The sequence below is a fragment of the Lissotriton vulgaris genome, chromosome 3_1 (genome assembly GCF_964263255.1).
Source record: "Lissotriton vulgaris chromosome 3_1, aLisVul1.2, whole genome shotgun sequence".
NCBI classification, from domain to species: Eukaryota; Metazoa; Chordata; class Amphibia; order Caudata; family Salamandridae; genus Lissotriton; species Lissotriton vulgaris.
In genome coordinates this window covers 1,558,663,010-1,558,681,713 of record NC_141689.1, presented here as the reverse complement: position 1 = coordinate 1,558,681,713, position 18,704 = coordinate 1,558,663,010, and the positions used below count along the sequence as shown (strand labels likewise).

General features: G+C 48.2%; 1 protein-coding gene across 1 annotated transcript in view; it reads right to left on the bottom strand.

The window, feature by feature from the left end:
* The window catches only part of CENPE (centromere protein E), a 1,817,274-nt gene extending 1,799,176 nt beyond the window's left edge, over nt 1–18,098 (bottom strand). The window contains exon 1 of the mRNA XM_086962044.1: nt 17,817–18,098. Within this exon, the coding sequence (XP_086818170.1) occupies nt 17,817–17,872 (56 nt within the window). The 5' untranslated portion in view covers nt 17,873–18,098. The remainder of the gene's footprint in view (nt 1–17,816) is intronic.
* Nucleotides 18,099–18,704: the final 606 nt, after the last annotated feature.

Sequence of the window (18,704 nt, the reverse complement as noted above, 5' to 3'; positions counted from 1 at the left end):
CGCACCTCTCGCTCATCACACCCCCTCCCTCTCCAACACGCGTTGACCAGACAGATCCCAACTCAAATGCACTCCTCAAGAGCCAAGTCTTGCCTGGACGAAAGCGTCTGTGCCGTCCTGCTAGTCTACGACACTACCTCAGTAGGTGAAGGCCTCAACCTCCTTGTGCATTGCCGGCAAGAGTGACTGTAACTGTGGCAGAGCTAAAGTCCAACTGCCTCAAATCAAAACCAGACAAGATTGTAGAGGTGAATGTCAGAAAAGATGCCTCGCTGTGGGACTACATCTTGGATTTCCACTCCCAGCACACAAGCAAGAAACTTTGGGGTCATTCTTGTAAGAAAGCTGAACATGTCCGTCCAGGTAAACGCCATTGTCAGAGCATGCAGAACAAGCATTAGAAATGCAATAGGTCTCGCAGCATTAGAGTTAGTGCTTTTAGAATTGTTTATGGGTTTTTTTGTAAATCTTTAGCATGAGGTTGAGGGTGAGTGAGGGTGAGTGAGGTTGAGGGTGAGTGAGGGTGAGGCTGAGGGGTTGAGGGTGAGGGTGAGTGAGGGGTTGAGGGTGAGGGGTTGAGGGTGAGTGAGGGTGAGGGGTTGAGGGTGAGGGGTTGAGGGTGAGGGGTTGAGGGTGAGGGGTTGAGGGTGAGTGGGGGTGAGTGAGGGTGAGGGGTTGAGGGTGAGTGAGGGTGAGGGGTTGAGGGTGAGTGAGGATGAGGGGTTGAGGGTGAGTGAGGATGAGGGGTTGAGGGTGGGTGAGGGTGAGTGAGGGTGAGTGAGGGTGAGTGAGGGTGAGTGTGAGTGAGGGTGAGGGTGAGTGAAGGTGGGTGAGGGTGAGGGGTTGAGGGTGATTGAGGGTGAGGCGTTGAGGGTGAGTGAGGGTGAGGGGTTGAGGGTGAGGGTGAGTGAGGGTGAGGGGTTGAGGGTGAGTGAGGGTGAGTGAGGGTGAGGGGTTGAGGGTGAGTGAGGATGAGTGAGGGTGAGTGAGGGGTTGAGGGTGAGGGGTTGAGGGTGAGTGAGGGTGAGGGGTTGAGGGTGAGTGAGGGTGAGGTGTTGAGGGTGAGTGAGGGTGAGGTGTTGAGGGTGAGTGAGGGTGAGGGGTTGAGGGTGAGTGAGGGTGAGGGTAGGTGAGGGGTTGAGGGTGAGTGAGGGTGAGGGTGAGTGAGTGGTTGAGAACTGAGACAGCACCCTATAAAAACACAGGTCATATGGTCCCATACGTGCAAATGGAAATCTCACATGTCAGAAGAGTGTGCAGGCACCCAGGCCATTTTGGAAAGGGGTGGTGGGGAAACAAACCACTATTTACAAACGGGGAGCAATGTGCGTGCTCAACACACCCACCCCATCGGCCAAGGGTGCAGGATTCGCTGTCAGCCTGGAAGCAGGAGGGAGGTGGCGCCTTTAAATCTCCTGCAGCCTCCATGTTGTCAGATTCCAACTCAATTGACATTTTTCCTGCGTCAGAAGAAAGGTGGGGAATGGGGGATGGAGGGAGTGTTTCATGAGACCAGCCTTTGGCCACTAGGCTGCGGCCGCACACATTATCCCGGACATAAAGGACATAATGAAAATGAGAAAGGTGTTGACGATTAATTGAAAAGAACAGAGGAGAGGAGAGGGCGCCATAGGTAGAAGATACGAGGGAGTGAAGCGAATTGGATGTACAAAGAGAGAAGCTGGAGGAGAGGGGAGGAGGAGGGAAATTGAGTAGGTGGGTACGAGCTGTGAGAAGACGTAGGTAGGCGAAGAGAAGAAGATGGACTGATCATGGATTTATTATACAAGGAGGCATAGCAGAATATGAAGGGGAGAGCAGGCAACAATGAAAGAGAGGAAGGGAGATGTGTAGTGATCGCATAATGGCTGCTATGAAAAGGGTACCTGGGAAGAAATAAACAAGAGTGAATGGATCAGGAAGGGAGAGGATGAGAGCCAGGGGGAGGGACATTGGTGTAGCTTCCATTGGTGCAGCGGCACCGGAGCCCAGAAGCAATAACGGTCCAGTAGACCATCATTATTGCTGCACTTCGCAGTTCATACTGCGACCAGGGTCCCGTTTTTTTCTTGCACGAGGGCACATGACACACCTGCTACGCCACTGTGGAGAGGAAGAGAGGCTGGCTGGTAGAATGGCGGGAGAAGGCTTGGTGTAGCACTGTAGAAGCGAGCGGATGTGTGGCTGGCGCGAGACGGAGGCACGGCGCACAGGATGAACGAGAGGGCAGGTTATGCGTGGGGGAGGCTTTGGAGCAGTAGTGTGGGTGAACAGCGGGGGTGGGTGTGCGGGAATATCGAGTGCGTGTGTATGTGTGCCTGTGGAGGAGGGGATAGTGGTGATGGAATTCAGTGTGTGTGCGTGCCTGCTTGCGCACACACACCTACAGACCCGTGCGCCACAAAGAAGAGTTGGGGACCGAGACAAGAAATGCTGAGAAGTGCCAGAAGGGGGCAGTTTCAAAGTCCACGACGAGGACAGACATGGCGGAGGCCGGCTCCCCCCTCAGTAGATGAGGCCAGGACTCGGAAATAAAGAAACACCTCGGTCTATGTGCGCCTTCTTCCTTCCGCAGAGCGCAGCACTGCAAGACAAATATGTACCGAGAACGGGGAGACTAGATGCCTCTAAGCACCTATTGCAACCAACAAAGATGATCCAGCCATCACCGTAGCCAGAAGAACAACCACATGTCCGGCGACAGCAGCGGCCTGGATGGCAAAGTGGTGCCACACAAGCTGGGACATTAAACGACCCCACCAAGCCACAGTCTTGCCAGACTAAAATTACAGACCTCAATTCTCCCCTCCAAGATGGCGCGTTCAAAACGCCAGGGAACACATACATAATACGAAGGCGCGGACTTGTGGCAAAGCTGATGCCAATTATCCAATTGAATCCCCTTTAAAAACAGCGCGTCCTGCCGAAGACCTCTGAGAGAGGAAAAAGACGAGTGCAACCGGAGCTAAAAGGTAAGCTGGGAACATCAACTAGCAGTCTATGGGAGTTACGAAGGACCTACTTACCGAGAGGGTAAAGCAGGATGGGAGAGAGAGATGGGAGAGAGGGTGAGTACAAGACGGAGGGGAGGGGGAGGAGAAATGCGACACGGCGGGAGGGGGCGGAGCGGGTAAACAAACACGGACGGTATCTTCTACGCGGGCAGTGAAGGCGGGAGGCTGTCAGAGGGAGCCTGGCTGACGAGCTGGGAGAGAGGGTGAGAGAGACGGCAGGATGAGAGAGAGGGTGAGAGAGACGGGAAGATGGTAGGGGGGTGAGGGAGACGGCAGGGTGGGAGGAGAAAGGGTGAGAGAGAGATACCAGGATGGGAGAGAGAGATGGGAGAGAGGGTGAGTACAAGACGGAGGGGAGGAGAAATGCGACACGGCGGGAGGGGGCGGAGCGGGTAAACAAACACGGACGTGCACGCGCCCGTGACTTTTAAGGTCAATGCGCATGCGCATAAGCTTAATGCGCATGCGCATTGACCTTAAAAGTCACGGGCACTGCAAGGAATCGCCACGATTCCTTGCAGTGTTGCCAAAGAGTGGATAACTCGCAATAGTCTCGCCTTGCTCGATGCGCATGCGCATCGACAGGCGAGACCTAAAAACATACTTGAGTGGCTACCAAACACCACCAGGAAAACAATCACCCAAGCCCTCATCACCAGTAGAATAGACTACAGGAGCACTATGTAGAAATCACAATCCTACTCAAAAAGACTTCAGACATCCTCCTATGTGACAGCCAGACTGGTCCTTAAACTCCCACTGCAGGGCTCGACAAATTCACTCGACCGCTCGCATTTGCGAGTGAGATTGATTAAGGACGAGTTATTTTAAGGTCCTACTCGCCCTTTCTGGCGAGTAGGAATACAAACTTGACACTTGACCTCTGCCTCTGAAAGCAGAGGAAATGTGACAAGATAGCAAGATTTAAAGGCATCTTTATTGCTCACAACGTAAATGAGCAATAAAAATGCTTTTAAATCTTGTTAACTTGTCACATTTGCTCAGTTTTCAGAGTTTGAGGTCAAGTTCATTTAAGTTAGGTCGAGGAGATTTTGTAGTTTACTAGACCTGCAGGTCTAGAGCATTTTGTATGATTTGTCGAGCTCTGCACTGCAGTCCCACATCACTCCACACCTAAGGGAAATCACTGGCTCCAGATACAAAAGTGCACACAATTCAAGTTTCTCACCCACAGATACAAAGCACTACACAAAAAAAGACCCAAACTACTTGAACAGCTGCATGCAGTTCCACCAACCACACAGACACATCCACTCAGCCGGACTCTCAATAGCACACACCACACGCATTCACAAAAGCAGATCAGGAGGGCGTGCCTTCTTACGCATCGCCCCTGAAGCATTGAACGGCCTCCCACACCACATTAGAGTCTTCTCCTCTCTTAGTGAAAGCAGTAAGAAGCTGAAGACTTTGCTCTTTGAGTAAGACTCCTAGAGGCTAGCACAACACACGTGCAAAGCGGAAGGATAACCTCACTGGTAATCGTGTGCTATGGAAATCGATAAAACAGTTACACGCTTACACCAAATGTTTGCACAGACAAATACACACAACACAAAAACATTGTCCACAGAGGATCCACTGCAATGATACACCTTATAATAGGTGCAGTAGCAAAACATAATGAAAGCACAACTGTAGGTCTCATGCTCAAAATCAAAATATTACCTTCATACAACATTCCACACTTGCATCTGTTGCATTCATAAACCATAAATATGCTCCAAGGTAATAAGTGCTATATACATACAAGTAGATTTTAAAACAGGTTTTAAAATGGGTTATTAAGTATAGTATTCAGCTTGTGCATTTGCTCAATGCAGCACATTGCATTATGTAGACACTAGGCAATGCAGCGCAGATGTTTATCTCCTCTGACTTTTTCCTGTGTCTACATTATTTGTGAGGACATTATATGTATCAATCAATCAATCAATCAATCAATCACGGCATTTGTATAGCGCGCTACTTACCCGGAGGGTCTCAAAGTAGGAGAAGGGTCTTCCTCCTTTGGTGGCTCTTCGGATGCGTGGAACGGCGGCGAGGGCGTGGCTGGTCGATCGTAGTTGGGGGGGTGGGAGTGTAGAAGATCAGGCGGTTGTTGAGGTACCTGGGGCCCAGGTCGTGGAGGGCCTTGTGTGCGTGGGTGAGGAGTCGTATTGTGACGGGTAGCCAGTGCAGGTCTCTCAGGTGTCCAGAGATGTGGCTGTGTCGGGGGATGTCAAGGATGAGTCGTGCGGAGGCGTTCTGGATGCGTTGGGAGTCTTTTCTGTAGTTTGGTTGTGGTTGCGGCATAGAGGGGGTTTCCGTAGTCCAGTCGGCTGGTGACGAGAGCCTGGGTGACCGTCTTTCTGGTTTCGGTGGGGATCCATCGGAAGATCTTTCGGAGCATGCGTAGGATGTTGAAACATGATGCTGAGACGACGTTGACTTGTCTGGTCATCGAGAGGGAGGAGTCCAGGATGAAGCCCAGGTTGGCTGCGTGGTCTGGGTTTGGGTGCGCTGCCCAGGGTGGGGGGCCACCAGGAGTCGTCCCAGGCAGAGGGTGATGATCCAAGAATGAGGACTTCCGTCTTGTCTGAGTTCAGTTTCAGTCGGCTGTTCATCATCCACTCGGCTACGTCTTTCATCCCTTAGTGTAGGTTGGTCCTGGCGGTGGCTGGGTCGTTGGTGAGGGAGAGGATCAGCTGGGTGTCGTTGGCATAGGAGATGGTGTTGAGGCTGAGGTTGTGTTGGCGTGCGATGGCTGCGAGGGGGCTCATGTAGACGTTGAAGAGGGTGGGGCTGAGTGATGATCCTTGTGGTACGCCGCAGATGACTTCGGTGGCCTCGGATCTGAATGGGGGAGGCGGACTCTCTGGGTTCTTCCGGCGAGGAACGAGATGATCCAGTCTAGTGCCCTCTCTTGGATTCCGATGTTGTACTGTGACAGATGCTAAATTAATGGAATGCGGCAGATGCTAAATTACTGGAATGCTTTGTTATTAGGTTTCGAGTGCACAGCGCTTGCGAAATCTCTTGTATTCAGTATATCGTAAAAGGGGGCTCTTATCAGTTCCCATAGCAGAATTAATGTGTTCATTCACTTTTGTGTGGAACTTTTGTTTATGTTATCTTCCCCTGGCTGCATGCATTTACTATACTTGTACTAAAGCTGTTAATACTGTTTAAGCCACATTCATTGTCAAGATAAGATCTCTTCCCACAAAAAAACACAGACAGCTTAAAACAGTATGCTGGGATGCTTGCTTTTTATTACTTAGTTGTGTAAAGCAGATGCTTTTGCCATAGAATGATTGTGGCATTTCCTATTTATGCCTCAATACCCTTCCTTGCACTTGGTAAGCAATATCGGACTGTTTTTTTCAACTTAATCTATTTGGTCATTAGGATCACATTCTGAATGTTGTAACAAACATTTCACATTAAAAATAAAGTTAAAATAAAAGAGTGCTGCTGTATTTTACTACTAAACAGACAGCCACAAGTGCAGTTACCTCTAGGAGAACTGGGTCATGATTTGACTGGTGCAGCAGTAGCACCAAGCCCAATAGCTGTCAGAACTCTCTTAACACATAATGTTGCTATATTGGACTACTATCAGGAAATCACAATTGCAGTTACCGTGCAGTTAAAAGGACTTGATTTGAATGGTGCAGCAGGTGCAGAGGCACTGGGGCCAAAAGCTCTAGGGACTCACTAAACCCAGAATTTTGCTAATATGTAAAACTAAACAGGCAGTCACAAGTGCAGTTGACCTTGCAAACAACAGGGTCATGATTTCAAGGGTGCAGCAGGTGCAGTAACACCAGGACCAAAAATTGTAAGAACTCCTCTAAACACATATTATTGCTATATTTGACTCCTAAACAAGCAGTCACAATTACAGTTACCTTGCAGTTAAAGGGGACTTGATATGAATGGCGCAGCAGGCGCAGTGGCACTGGGCCCAACAGCTCCAGGGACCACACTAAACCCAGGTTATTGATTATTACTAAATTGTACTACTAAACAAGACAGTCACAGGTGCATTTATTTAGCAGGCAATATAGTCATGATTTGAATGGTGCAGCAGGTGCAGTGGCACTGGGGGCAAAAGTTCTAGGGACACCACTAAACCCAGATTTGTGCTAAATGTAAAACTAAACAGGCAGTCACAAGTGAAGTTATCTTTCAGGTAACAGGGTCATGATTTCAATGGTGCGGCAGTGTCAGAACTCCTCTAAACACCCACTATTGCTATATTTTACAACTAAACAGGTAGTCGTAAGTACAGTTATCTAGATAGCACTAGAGTCATGATTTCAATAGTGCAGTAGGTGCAGTGGCACTGGGACCAAAAGCTCCAGGCACCCCACTAAACACCAAATATTACTCAATTTTACTACTAAATAGGCAGTCACAAATGCAGTAATCTTGCAGAACACTAGGCAGGCATGATCTGAACGATGCAACAGGTGCAGTGGCACCGGGGGCAAACGTGGTCATAGCTCCTCTAAACAGCAAATATTGCTATATTTTACTACTAAACAGGCAGTCACAAATGCAGTAATATTGCAAGCATTAGGGGCATGACTTGAACTATGCAGCAGTTGCAGTGGCACTTGGCCCAAAAGTTGTCAGAATTCTTCTAAACAAATAATATTGCAATTATGTCAAATAGTTGTATTATTTACTGCTTTAATTTTTTTTGTGTTGCTATACCGCACTATTTCACTAATTATACCACTAGTAACAGCCCAATATATTGCATTTTTGTATATAAACAAGTCATAACACTTTAACAGACTTTCTGTAACTTATATTTAGGGCTCCCGGTTTTATGGTATTTCTTTTTTTAACATTTCCGTCTGTATTTATCCATATTTATTTTTTGAACATTTTTTCTGTTTTTATCCACCTTTGTTATGGGCTTAGCTGAAATTTGATAAGCCCTCTCCCCGTCCTGCACTGGGACAGGCTTGTCTTCTGGCACACAGCAGCAAAGGTTTATTGGCATTTTTCCTTTTCTATTTATAAATACAGACGGAAAAAAATATTTTTCGTCTGTATTTATATGCAAAAATCAGTTTATAAGGAAAACAGGGAGCCTTACTTATATTGTACAACTACTGAGCAAGCTACAACATGCAACAAAAAACAGTGTATTATCACAAAGGCGTACCCCAATTCATTTACCAGTGCTTGTTACACCTTCCGAACTATTTGCACATCCTATAGCTGTAACATCAAAAAACGGTTGGCAAAAATTACCAGCTTGCCCTAAAGTGTTTAAAAACACAAGCATTTGAAAACGAGACATTGCTCGAAAGTGAAGGGCAGAGACACTCCAGTTGCTCTCAGCATGGAAAAATTGTCTTGATTTTAATATGGGTTTAGAGGTTCCTATTTTTAAAGCTCGGGGGTGTCTGCAGAAGCACTTTAAGATCGGGAGGAGGTGGGCACTTTATAGAGGCTTGGACCTAAAAAGGGCCGTGGCTTGCTGCCGAGCGAGATGGCCGCAGCCTACAGGAGCTCCGGGGAAGAGGCATATTTCCCCATAAATCCGTATACTTATCCGTAGGTCCAGTATATCCCAAAGGCACTTAATTGTGGCAGAAGATTAGCGGAGCCCTTTGCGACTACTCCGGCGCTTCTCCGAGGTCCGTGACAGATTTGGGAGAGCGGAGGTATCGGCAGCCTACTGTAGTGGCTCCCGCTGGGGACTAAGTTTTGGCACACGCCTATCTCCGGGGGTCAGTGCGCAGCAGCTATTGTTTGGTCTGGGCGACTCGGAGAGGACGGAGTCGACTGCGGAGGCGGTGACGGCTTGCAGCAACTGGACCCCTAATAAAAACCAGACTTCAACCCAGAGGACTCTCAAACTTTCTCAGTTGAACGGGCACACAGGGTGCCGTGAGGCAGGCCCAGACCCGGGGCCCCCCCAAACCAATCCTGGCTCGAATCTTCAACTTTTGAAATCGGAATGTTATATTGCAGACGGCACGGGTGGCACCGCCATTACGGATCCAAAACTCAACTGTGTCCTTTTTTCCAGACTATACGGCAGATGTATCGGCGCGTCGTAGGAGCTTCCTGTAGATCAAGAAGGAACTGAGAGCCCGAGAACTGCCTTACTCCATGCTCTTCCCGGTGAGACTATGGGTGGTGGCGGATGGGAAAGCTTATTTTTTTGTGACGCCCGAGGAGGCCCACGACATGTTGTAGGGATGGCGACGAGTGGAGGGAACCGGACGGCCTGACAGACGTCGGAGGCTCCACAGAACGGAAGACGGCCACGGCGACCGAGAAAAAGATGTGGATGGAACCCGCCAGCAGCAGGAGGAATCAGGAGAGTGAGAGACTGTAATGCAGTTTGACGTTGGGTTAAAAATTTCTACAGTGGTGCATAACAGAGCTAACTGTCGCTACAAGAAGACATTGAACCTTTAAGTAAAAAGTGCCTTTGAGGAGGGGAAAGATGTAGATTCCTTCGGACTTCTCTCCCCCTACACGCAAGTACTGTTCATGGGGAATGGGCTTAAGCACTCTAATGAGTTGGGGTGGCGGGCAGTTGTGAGTCCCTCTGGCAGGGAGGCGGGGTGGAGGGCACGGGAAGTTTTTCTTGTTTATGGGTACTGGTTGTTCTGATTTCAATTGCAGTATCCAGATGATCATCGCTGAAGCGCAGTGTAAGAAATAGGTGTGACCCCAGTGATTCGGAAAGGTATTACATGTATACAATTGACCATGACAAAAACACATCCCGCCTAGCCCCGCGCAAGGCGTGAGCTCGGTGACTCCGGTGGCCCATCTATCCCTGCTCACATGGAATGTGCGAGGTCTGCGAGATAAAATTAAGAGAAGCTTGGTCCTACAGTGTATTAAACGGAGTTCTCCCGCAGTGGTGTTGTTGCAGGAGACTCACCCCACCGGCCCCACCTGTATGGCACTGGACAGGTGGGGGTATGCAATGAACGTACACTCATAATTCTCCTCGGGGTCTCGGGGTGTGGGTATCCTGGTGAAAAAGCAGTATCCACTGATAATCCATAGTACGAAAACAGATGGCAAGGGTCGGTTCGCAGCCCTGATCAGGCAGTGGGAAGGGTGGTCTATCAACATAGTCTCAGTATATGCTCCACCTGCATTGCACTCGATTACACTTCCGGCTCTCAGTGAGTTCTTACTTGACCTCGCGGTAGGTGAGTTACCGATAGGGGGTGACCTTAACGCTACTATTGACGGGACTATTGACCGACACCCTGTGAGGGCAGGTGACTCAGGCATGTCTCGGGGGGTTTCTGGAGGCACTTGGACTGACAGATGTATGGCGCTTGCACCATCCGGCAGAGCGACAGTGGGGTACATTGTACTCTGGGGTACATAATAGTCTGACGAGAATAGATTATTTTTTGCCTTCAGTAGACTTATGTTAAAAATACTTTTAAAGCGCACTTACACCCAACGGTTTCATGACCCTGTGAGCATAGGGAGTACAAACATTCAGCAGTGTAGGTAATAGGAAGAGTGTGACTATCCATAAGCTTGGTGGAACAGTAACGTTTTCAGAAGGGATCTAAAACAGGGGTAGAAAGTGGTGAGTCTCAGCTCTAAAGGAAGTGCATTCCAGAAGGAGGGGGCGAGGAAAGAAAATCTACGATCACTGTGTCTTTTGCGTTTAAAGGTGGGAGTTGTGAGTAGGGCCAGATGAGAAGAGCGGAGGTTGCGCAAAGGGAGGTAGTGGTGGAGGAGGGAGGAGATGAAGACCGGACCAAGGCCGGCCAGGGCTTTAAAAATAATGCAGCCTAGTTTGAATTCACTGCGCTTAGCCACTGGGAGCCAGTGAAGAGCTTTAAGCAAAGGGCGAACATGACGATGTCTAGGCTGATGGAAGATTAGTCTCGCGGCCTGGTTCTGTACCAGCTGTAATAGATTTAGCTGGTACGCAGGGATGCCAACATAAAGTGAATTTGCGTAGTCAATCCTAGAGACTACCAGGGCCAGGAGAACTAGGGTCAGGGCCTCCGTGGTTAAGAAATAGGAGATCTTACGGATTTTTCGGAGATGAAAAAACAAGGAGGATACCACAGCGCTGATCTGGGGCTTCATGGAAGACCCTTGCTAATAATGACTCCTAGGCTTTTTGCTGAGTTGACAGGGCATAGGGGTGGGAACCAAGGCAAGAAAGCCAAAAATTAGAATTCCAAGGATTGGAGGCACCACCGACCAAGACCAACTCGGTCTTGTCGGGGTTGAGCTTTAGGTGATTATCCTCCATCCAATTGCTAATACGGCACAGGGTGGACTGAAAATTATAACTGCCTGAACAATGTTGAAAGTGTTGAGATTAAACCTAGAGGCCTCTCCGATCATTCCCCAATACTTTTGCAATACACGTACCGCCACAAGGCGCGAAGGCGTATATACCCGATATATCCTGGGTAGCCTCAGGTCCCCAAAATCAAAAAGGAACTCACTAGAGCGAATAAACATTACTTTTGTGAGAATGTAGCATCAGTAGACTCCCCTGTCACCTTATGGGAGGCTTACAAGACGGTCATGCGAGTGAAGGCCAACGCATCTATCACGGGGCATAAAAGAGAAAAAAGCGAGAGCTGCAGGACCTAGAATTGGAATTGCAAAGTGTGGAGACACAACATACTACCAATCTACCCGCTGCGTCCCAAATTCTGCGCCTGAAACAACAACAGTACAGAGAACACCACCAGGGTTTAGCCCAACAGCGGTTAACGGCAGTGCAACACAAGATATACGAGACAGGCGATAAGGCGGGAAAACTCCTTGCTTGGGTTGACAACATGGAGCGAGGTACTAGATGGATAGAGCGGATCTCTACGGAAGGGAATGAGCTTACTGCAGACCCGCAGAGGATAGTGCATACACTAGCTCACCACTTCCGAAACGTATACACACCCACCTCTACAATGACACAAGAGGAGGCTCTTAGTTACATAAAAGACATTAACATGCCCAAGCTTACCCCTGAGGCGGCGCTTGATCTCCAAGCAGAACTCACGGTGGAGGAAATACAGGGAGCAATTAGTTCACTACAGTCTGGCAAAGCAGTAGGGCTCAATGGGATACCCATAGAACTTTACAAAAAGACGGCAGGGACCATTACCCCACATTTACTGCGCATGTTCTCCGAAAGCCTGCAGTTGGGCGAGCTTCCACTAGAACAGCGTATGGCTACCATAGTGGCAATACCGAAACCGGGCAAACCAGCTGACGACACCAACTCATATTGCCCTATATCTCTGATTAATGCAGAGGCAAAAAATCTTGCTAAGCCACTAGCGACTAGGCTCACACCGCATTTAACGACCCTGATCCATCCTGACCAATCCGGTTTTATGCCCGGCAGAAGTACGGCTCTCAACTTGAGACGCCTGCACGGAGTACTAGCCCACGCCCCCTGCATACAAGAACCTGCAGTCATTTTGTCTCTGGACGCTAGGATGGCCTTCAATATGGTTGAATGGCCCTTTCTGTTCGCTGTACTCCAGCATCTGGGTTTTGGGCCTATTTTCTGTGCCTGGGTCTGTCTCCTCTACACTAAGCCGGTGGCCCATGTTGTGGCTAATGGACACATTTCATATGACTTCCCCCTGACGCGTGTTACGAGACAGGGGTGTCCCCTGTCACCACTACTCTTTGCCCTGGTGCTGGAACCGCTGGCGGCGTGGATCAGATGGGACCCCATGATAAGAGGTCTTGGGTGGACCGATGGGTGGGAAGATCACATTTCCCTATACGCGGACAATGTGCTATTATATCTCACCTCCCCTAAACGTTCAATACTAGTTCTCCTCAACATCTGTGAAATCTTTGGGAGGGCGTCGGGATACACCATAATTTGGTCCAAGTCAGTTTTATACGTCTTGATTGGCCCCCCGCCGCAGCTCCCCTTGGACTGCTCACTTCAAATCTGTCCCGTTCTTTAAATACTTGGGTATATATGTATCAACCAACCCTGATGACTTTTTTAAACGCAATCTCCTACCCCCGTTGGACCACCTGAAAAGAGATGCAACGCACTGGGGAACCCTACCGTTAACGTTATTAGGTAAGGCAGCACTTTACAAAATGATGGCCCTCCCTAGATTTTTTATATGTGCTGGAAAACACGCCATTTATGTTCCACCGAGCTATTTTAGGGGGAATCGCAGCCCAGGTCTCCAGCTTATTGTGGGGAAACAAACTGGCACGTATAGCTCAGTCCAAGTTAGTTCAGGGGTGGTACGATGGTCGTATTGCACTTCCTGACATACAGTTTATACTATCGGGCAGCGCAATTGAAAGTCATCAACCAGTGGATCCATGCCCCGCAGACGGACCCTGCCTTTAAGGCGGACAGATCAGCACTGGGAACAAATGTTATGCTGGATGCCCTATACGATGGGGGGGCGGGAGTCCGTAGCACTGGTGGGACCGGTGAAGCATACAATCTCCATTTGGCACAAAGTGCAGATCAAACTTGGTTGGCAGGGAGTTCTAACTCAAATGACACCACTATGGGACACAAAGAGACTGGGTAAACTCAGGAATAGTAGGGGCTTTGATAAGTGGGATGATATAGGCATATCTACAGTGGGGGACATGTGGAGAAAAGGGGATGTTATCACGTTTGAGTGTCTTCAGCGGACCTATAAATTGGCCTCCTCCGAAACTTTTAGGTACCTACAGATAAAACATGCACTGAAAAAGGCATAGCCACCAGGCACGGATGTCCCGGAGGCATCTGCTCTGGAAGACAGATTATTAACAGACTGTATGTTTAAGAAAGTAACATCTTTTACATACCGGAAATTGGTCAATAATCTACTGGATCCCACTGGACCCCTTAGGGAGAAATGGGTCCAAGATGAATATGTTGGAGACCTTGACGAGACTGACTGGCAGGATGCGCCGGCTTCCCAGCGATTGATTGGTATATCGTCGCGACTCAAGACTAGTGCAGCTAAAAAATATTACACTGATCCTACTACACCAGACATACCCTATACAAGATAGGAAAAACGATACACCTGTATTGCTTACGTCATTATGGGGACGAAGGTACCTTCTTTCACACCATATGGCAGTGCCCTAAAATTATGGAATTCTGGGTCAAAGTGATGAGAACGATTTCCCAAACAGAGAATGTCTCGCTAATACCGAAGCCCAGACGCTGTTTGTTGAACGTTTGGGAGCCTAACGACCTTACTCATCGGGCACAGGATTGGGCCACATTGGGGATTATGTTTGCCAAGCGTAATATCGCACAAAAATGGGGTTTGTCGGAGCTTCCGACATTGGCCCAATGGTGTAAAGACATGGACGCGGCCATGGTGGCTGAAAGAACGGTGTTTTTCAATAGGAAGTGGGGTAAAGTCCGGGGGGCATGGAACAAATTCAGAGGGGATATATGTGGACCACCAAACGATCAAGATGGGGAGGTCTCAGAGGACGAGTAGGATGGAAGGGAGTGTTGCTGATGTAAGCAAAATGGGATATGTAGAGAGTAAGCACTGGGGGTGATGTGCCTGTAACAATTGTATCCAACTGTGCTCTGGGGTTTGATAATTTACATCTTATTTGCGGGTTTATATCGCGCTAGGATCATCTCCCGGAGGAGTATCTTCGCGCCTTTGAGAACCTTTTCAGCTTGTAACAATAGGTAGGCAGATGGCAGTAATTAATTAGGAAATAAGAAGGTTTTTAACTGTTTCCTAAATAAGAGATACTCCTGACAGAGTCTCAAAGAGAGAGGAAGGCTGTTCCACAATCTTGGTCCGGCAATGGACAGAGCTCTTCCACCTTGTCTGGTCTTTCTGGCTCTTGGAACTTGTAAGAGACCTTGTTCACTGGATCTCAAGGATCGAGCGGGCCTATAGAGAGAGAATCTATTGTTTAGATACTCTGGGCCTTTGTTCTGGAGACTTCTATGTATAGTGCACCCTATCTTGTATTTCACCCTTTGTTTGATAGGTAGCCAATGTAGGGTGTTCAGAAGAGGCTTCGATGGTGTGCGGGGAGGCTGATTTAGGACAAGACGGGCCGCCGTATTCTGGACTACCTGCAATCTCGCGATAACTCCCTCGTTTACTGACAGGAGCATCCCGTTGCAGTAGTCCAGTCGACTCAGTATAAGGGCCTGCACTAACGTTCTCCTAGTTGTATCAGGGAGCAAGGGGAAGACTTTCCTCAGCATAGCGATCACATGGAAACATGAGCCCACTACTTGATTGCTGTTTTGTTTTAAAGAGAGCTCCTGGTCCAGACGCACACCGAGATTTTTTACCACCTGCTTTGGCTCTGGGACTGGGCCAAGGTCTTGCGGCCACCAGTCTGGGGACCATAGGAGCTTTGCCTCACCGAACAGCATCACCTCCGTTTTTGCCACATTCCATTGCAGGAAGTTTGATGCCATCCAGTGAGCTACTGCCTTCATCCCCAAGGAGAAAGAGTTCCTGACCGTATCCGTAAGATGTTTAAACGGGAAGAGGAGTTGGGTGTCATCCGCGTATGACATAGGGATGAACCCATGGGATCTCATGATGTTTGCCAGGGGGGCCACATAGATATTAAACAGTTTCGGGCTTAAGCAAGACCCCTGTGGCACCCCCTTTGAGATCCCCAACTCCTCTGACCGGTAGGCACCCAAGGTGACGGTCTGGGTGCGGTCAGTCAGGAAACTCCTCAGCCATGCCAGAGCTACACCTTCCAGACCGATGTTAACAAGTCTGGTGGTCATGATGTCATGAGACACGGTGTCGAACGCCGCAGACAGATCCAGCAGAACCAGGATGACGGAATAACCCCCATCCTGGTACATACGTAGATCGTCTGCGACTGACAGCAAGGTGGTCTCGGTGCTATGTCTCGGCCTGAAGCCCGACTGAGAGGGATCCAGTCCATGTGTTTCCTCAACAAATCTGGACAGATGTCCATTAACAAACTTCTCCATCATCTTGCCCATAAAGGGGAGGAGAGAGATGGGTCGCAGGTTGGCAAGATCCGTCCAAGGAATGGTGGTATTTTTCCTTAGCGGTCTTACCAATGCCCGTTTCCAATCTCTCGGGACTTCTCCCGTGCTTAATGACAGATTAATCAGTTTCTGTATGTCTGGACCAAGAATATCAGCCAGCATAGGCATGATCCGGGCGGGAACAGTATCCTGCGGACTACCGCTCTTAATTACTTTTATAAGGGAAATGACTTCTTCCAAAGAAATAGGGGGAAAGTTTTTTAAACGATTGGCCAGTGTGTTCTGCTGAATACTATTATGAGGGAGTTTGTTAGGATCGGCCACTTCCATTGATTTAGTGGCTAATATCTTAGCATAGATCGTGTCAATTTTATTCATAAAGAAGGATGAGATCCTATCAGATAATTCTTGGGAAGCAATCTCCGCCGTCTCGCATGCTACAGGCATCTGAGGTTATTTATAATGCTGTACTGTGATTTCACGGTTAAAGAATTAATAAACAAAAAAAAATGTTTTAAAACACAAGCATTTGCAATGTAATGGGTCTAGCATTACTGAAAGTTTGAGCTATTGCTGTTGCTAATAGTAATGCAACGCCACTAGCTCAAACCTTCAGAAATGAGTACGCTATTGTATTTGAAATGGATCGCAGCACCCACGCTTTCGATTTAAACATCTGAAGCTAAAGTACAGGTGCCGTGTTTGCTTCTAAAGTAAAGAAATGTGCATTTATTTTATATTTCTTTGCTTTTGAATCATCAAATCAGATATTTAAAGCTAAAGCAGGAATGCCGCGATTGACACTAAAGTAAACAAATAAAAGAAAAGAAAAGGGCAGCTGCACACTTTTTTCCTATCGGTTTACTTTTATTACAATGGAGGCAAGCGTTTTAGGTTTAAAGATCTTAAGCTAAAGCGCGGGTGCCATGATTGGTTCAAAAATAAGAAATAGAAGAGGCGTGCTGCAATGGTTAAATACAAATTCTAAAAAGTTGTGGGAGAGCCTGCCCTGCCTGCACCAGCAGACAGGAGAAAGGCATTTAAGAAAATAGTGCTCTGAGGTGATCATTAAAACTTACAGCATAGCAACACAAGTATCAGGGGAGTCCTCATAGGAGGTTATAAGAAGAGAAAAGGCGGTACTAAGGAAGGACTACTAAGCCTTTTGACCAGTGAAAATCCATAGTGTATAAAGGGCAGTGACAGGGGCCAATTCAAATGATGTGAGTGGAAGTGGGCGGAGCTTCGCGACCATATCTTGAATACAGCATTTCTCAGAAAGCGCTGCCTAGGAGAGACCTAAAAAATGAGGACCCAAAAATTCACCTGTGGAGCTGGTTACGTTCGCTATACGGTAACATGGTGAACGTGTGGATAGTTTAACATGTTTGTGAGGGGGAATTTCGGTTTCAAGCCTAAAGCTGCTGAAGCGAGACGAGGATGTCAGTAATGGTATGCAACTCGTTTATCTAAACACATTCCTCAAAAAAAACATGACTCGCCGAAAGACTACAAATGGGAGGGGAAAAATAGCTGGCTTTAGTTCCTCCCTTTCCTTACGCCCCGGAGGCGAGAGCCATAGCTGGAACATCTACAGCGGGGTCGTGCACTAAACTTGTGAGATACTTGAAAAATGTCAATCTATAGGCGCCCCGCGTCCTCTTCTGTGGACGCTGAGACCCTACAGAGCGACCAAAAGCGTGCCTTGGAGAACGCGCCGAAATCGCAGCTGAGCTGATTCTCCTCAGCACATGACATGTACGCACAGAAAGTGCTCTGGAACTCTCCGCCAGCAGCTGCGGTCTCACCTCTGGATAAGCGGCCGAACTCGTACGCACACCTTCACTGCCCCCTCCTCAGCCATGGTGGTGGAGGATTCGCGGGTCCCCTCAAAAAAGTGACAAATGCAGTTGCGACTCCACACTGCCGGCAGAGCCCGGGATCAGCTGCTCTCGCGCTTAATTTGAAACAACCTCGTTCCCGCACTGCGCGTCACTGGTGCGTCCCGCAAGCCACGCCCCTACTGCTGAAGCCGGAAGCACGCCCATTGACTAAGAAGAAGTCCGGAACTTAGCACTGCTTCCTGCTCCACCCACGTTGTTGCATCTAAAATGCTTTCGAATCGCTTGCGAGTTGCGACTGCGTATTTGGGTGTAATTAGTGACTTAAAAGATATTACACCTTTGTGTGGTGATGTCCAGCAATTCGCACATCACGGTGTTAAGAAACACATTTGCTTTTAAGCGTACCATTTTTGTTTATAACCTGAGCCTGAGTCATACAGTACAAATGCTACAAGACTTCTGTCCTCCAATTTGCTCATTGAATCCTAGCTACTAAGTGCTCTCTTTGGGGTGACCAACTGGCATGGGTGCAGATTCAGGACAGTGAGTGCAAAAATTCACGACAAAGGGTCAAAATTCAGGACAAAAATTTAGGACAGGAGGTCAAAATTCAGGACGAAAATTCGTGACAAAAGGTACGCTTTGCATACACATCAGAGGAAACCGCGCAATAGTGTGTGATGTACAAGGTTTCAAATAAAAGCATCAATAAAGAATAAGCAGGTACAAGTAAGTAACATCCAAAGTAGGCTTTTTTTTTATTTCAAAAAGTTTATTTATTTAAAAGATTTCCAATACAGTACAGTAGAAGTGCAGGGGGGGGGGGGGTTACAGCGGGGAGTTCTTGGTATT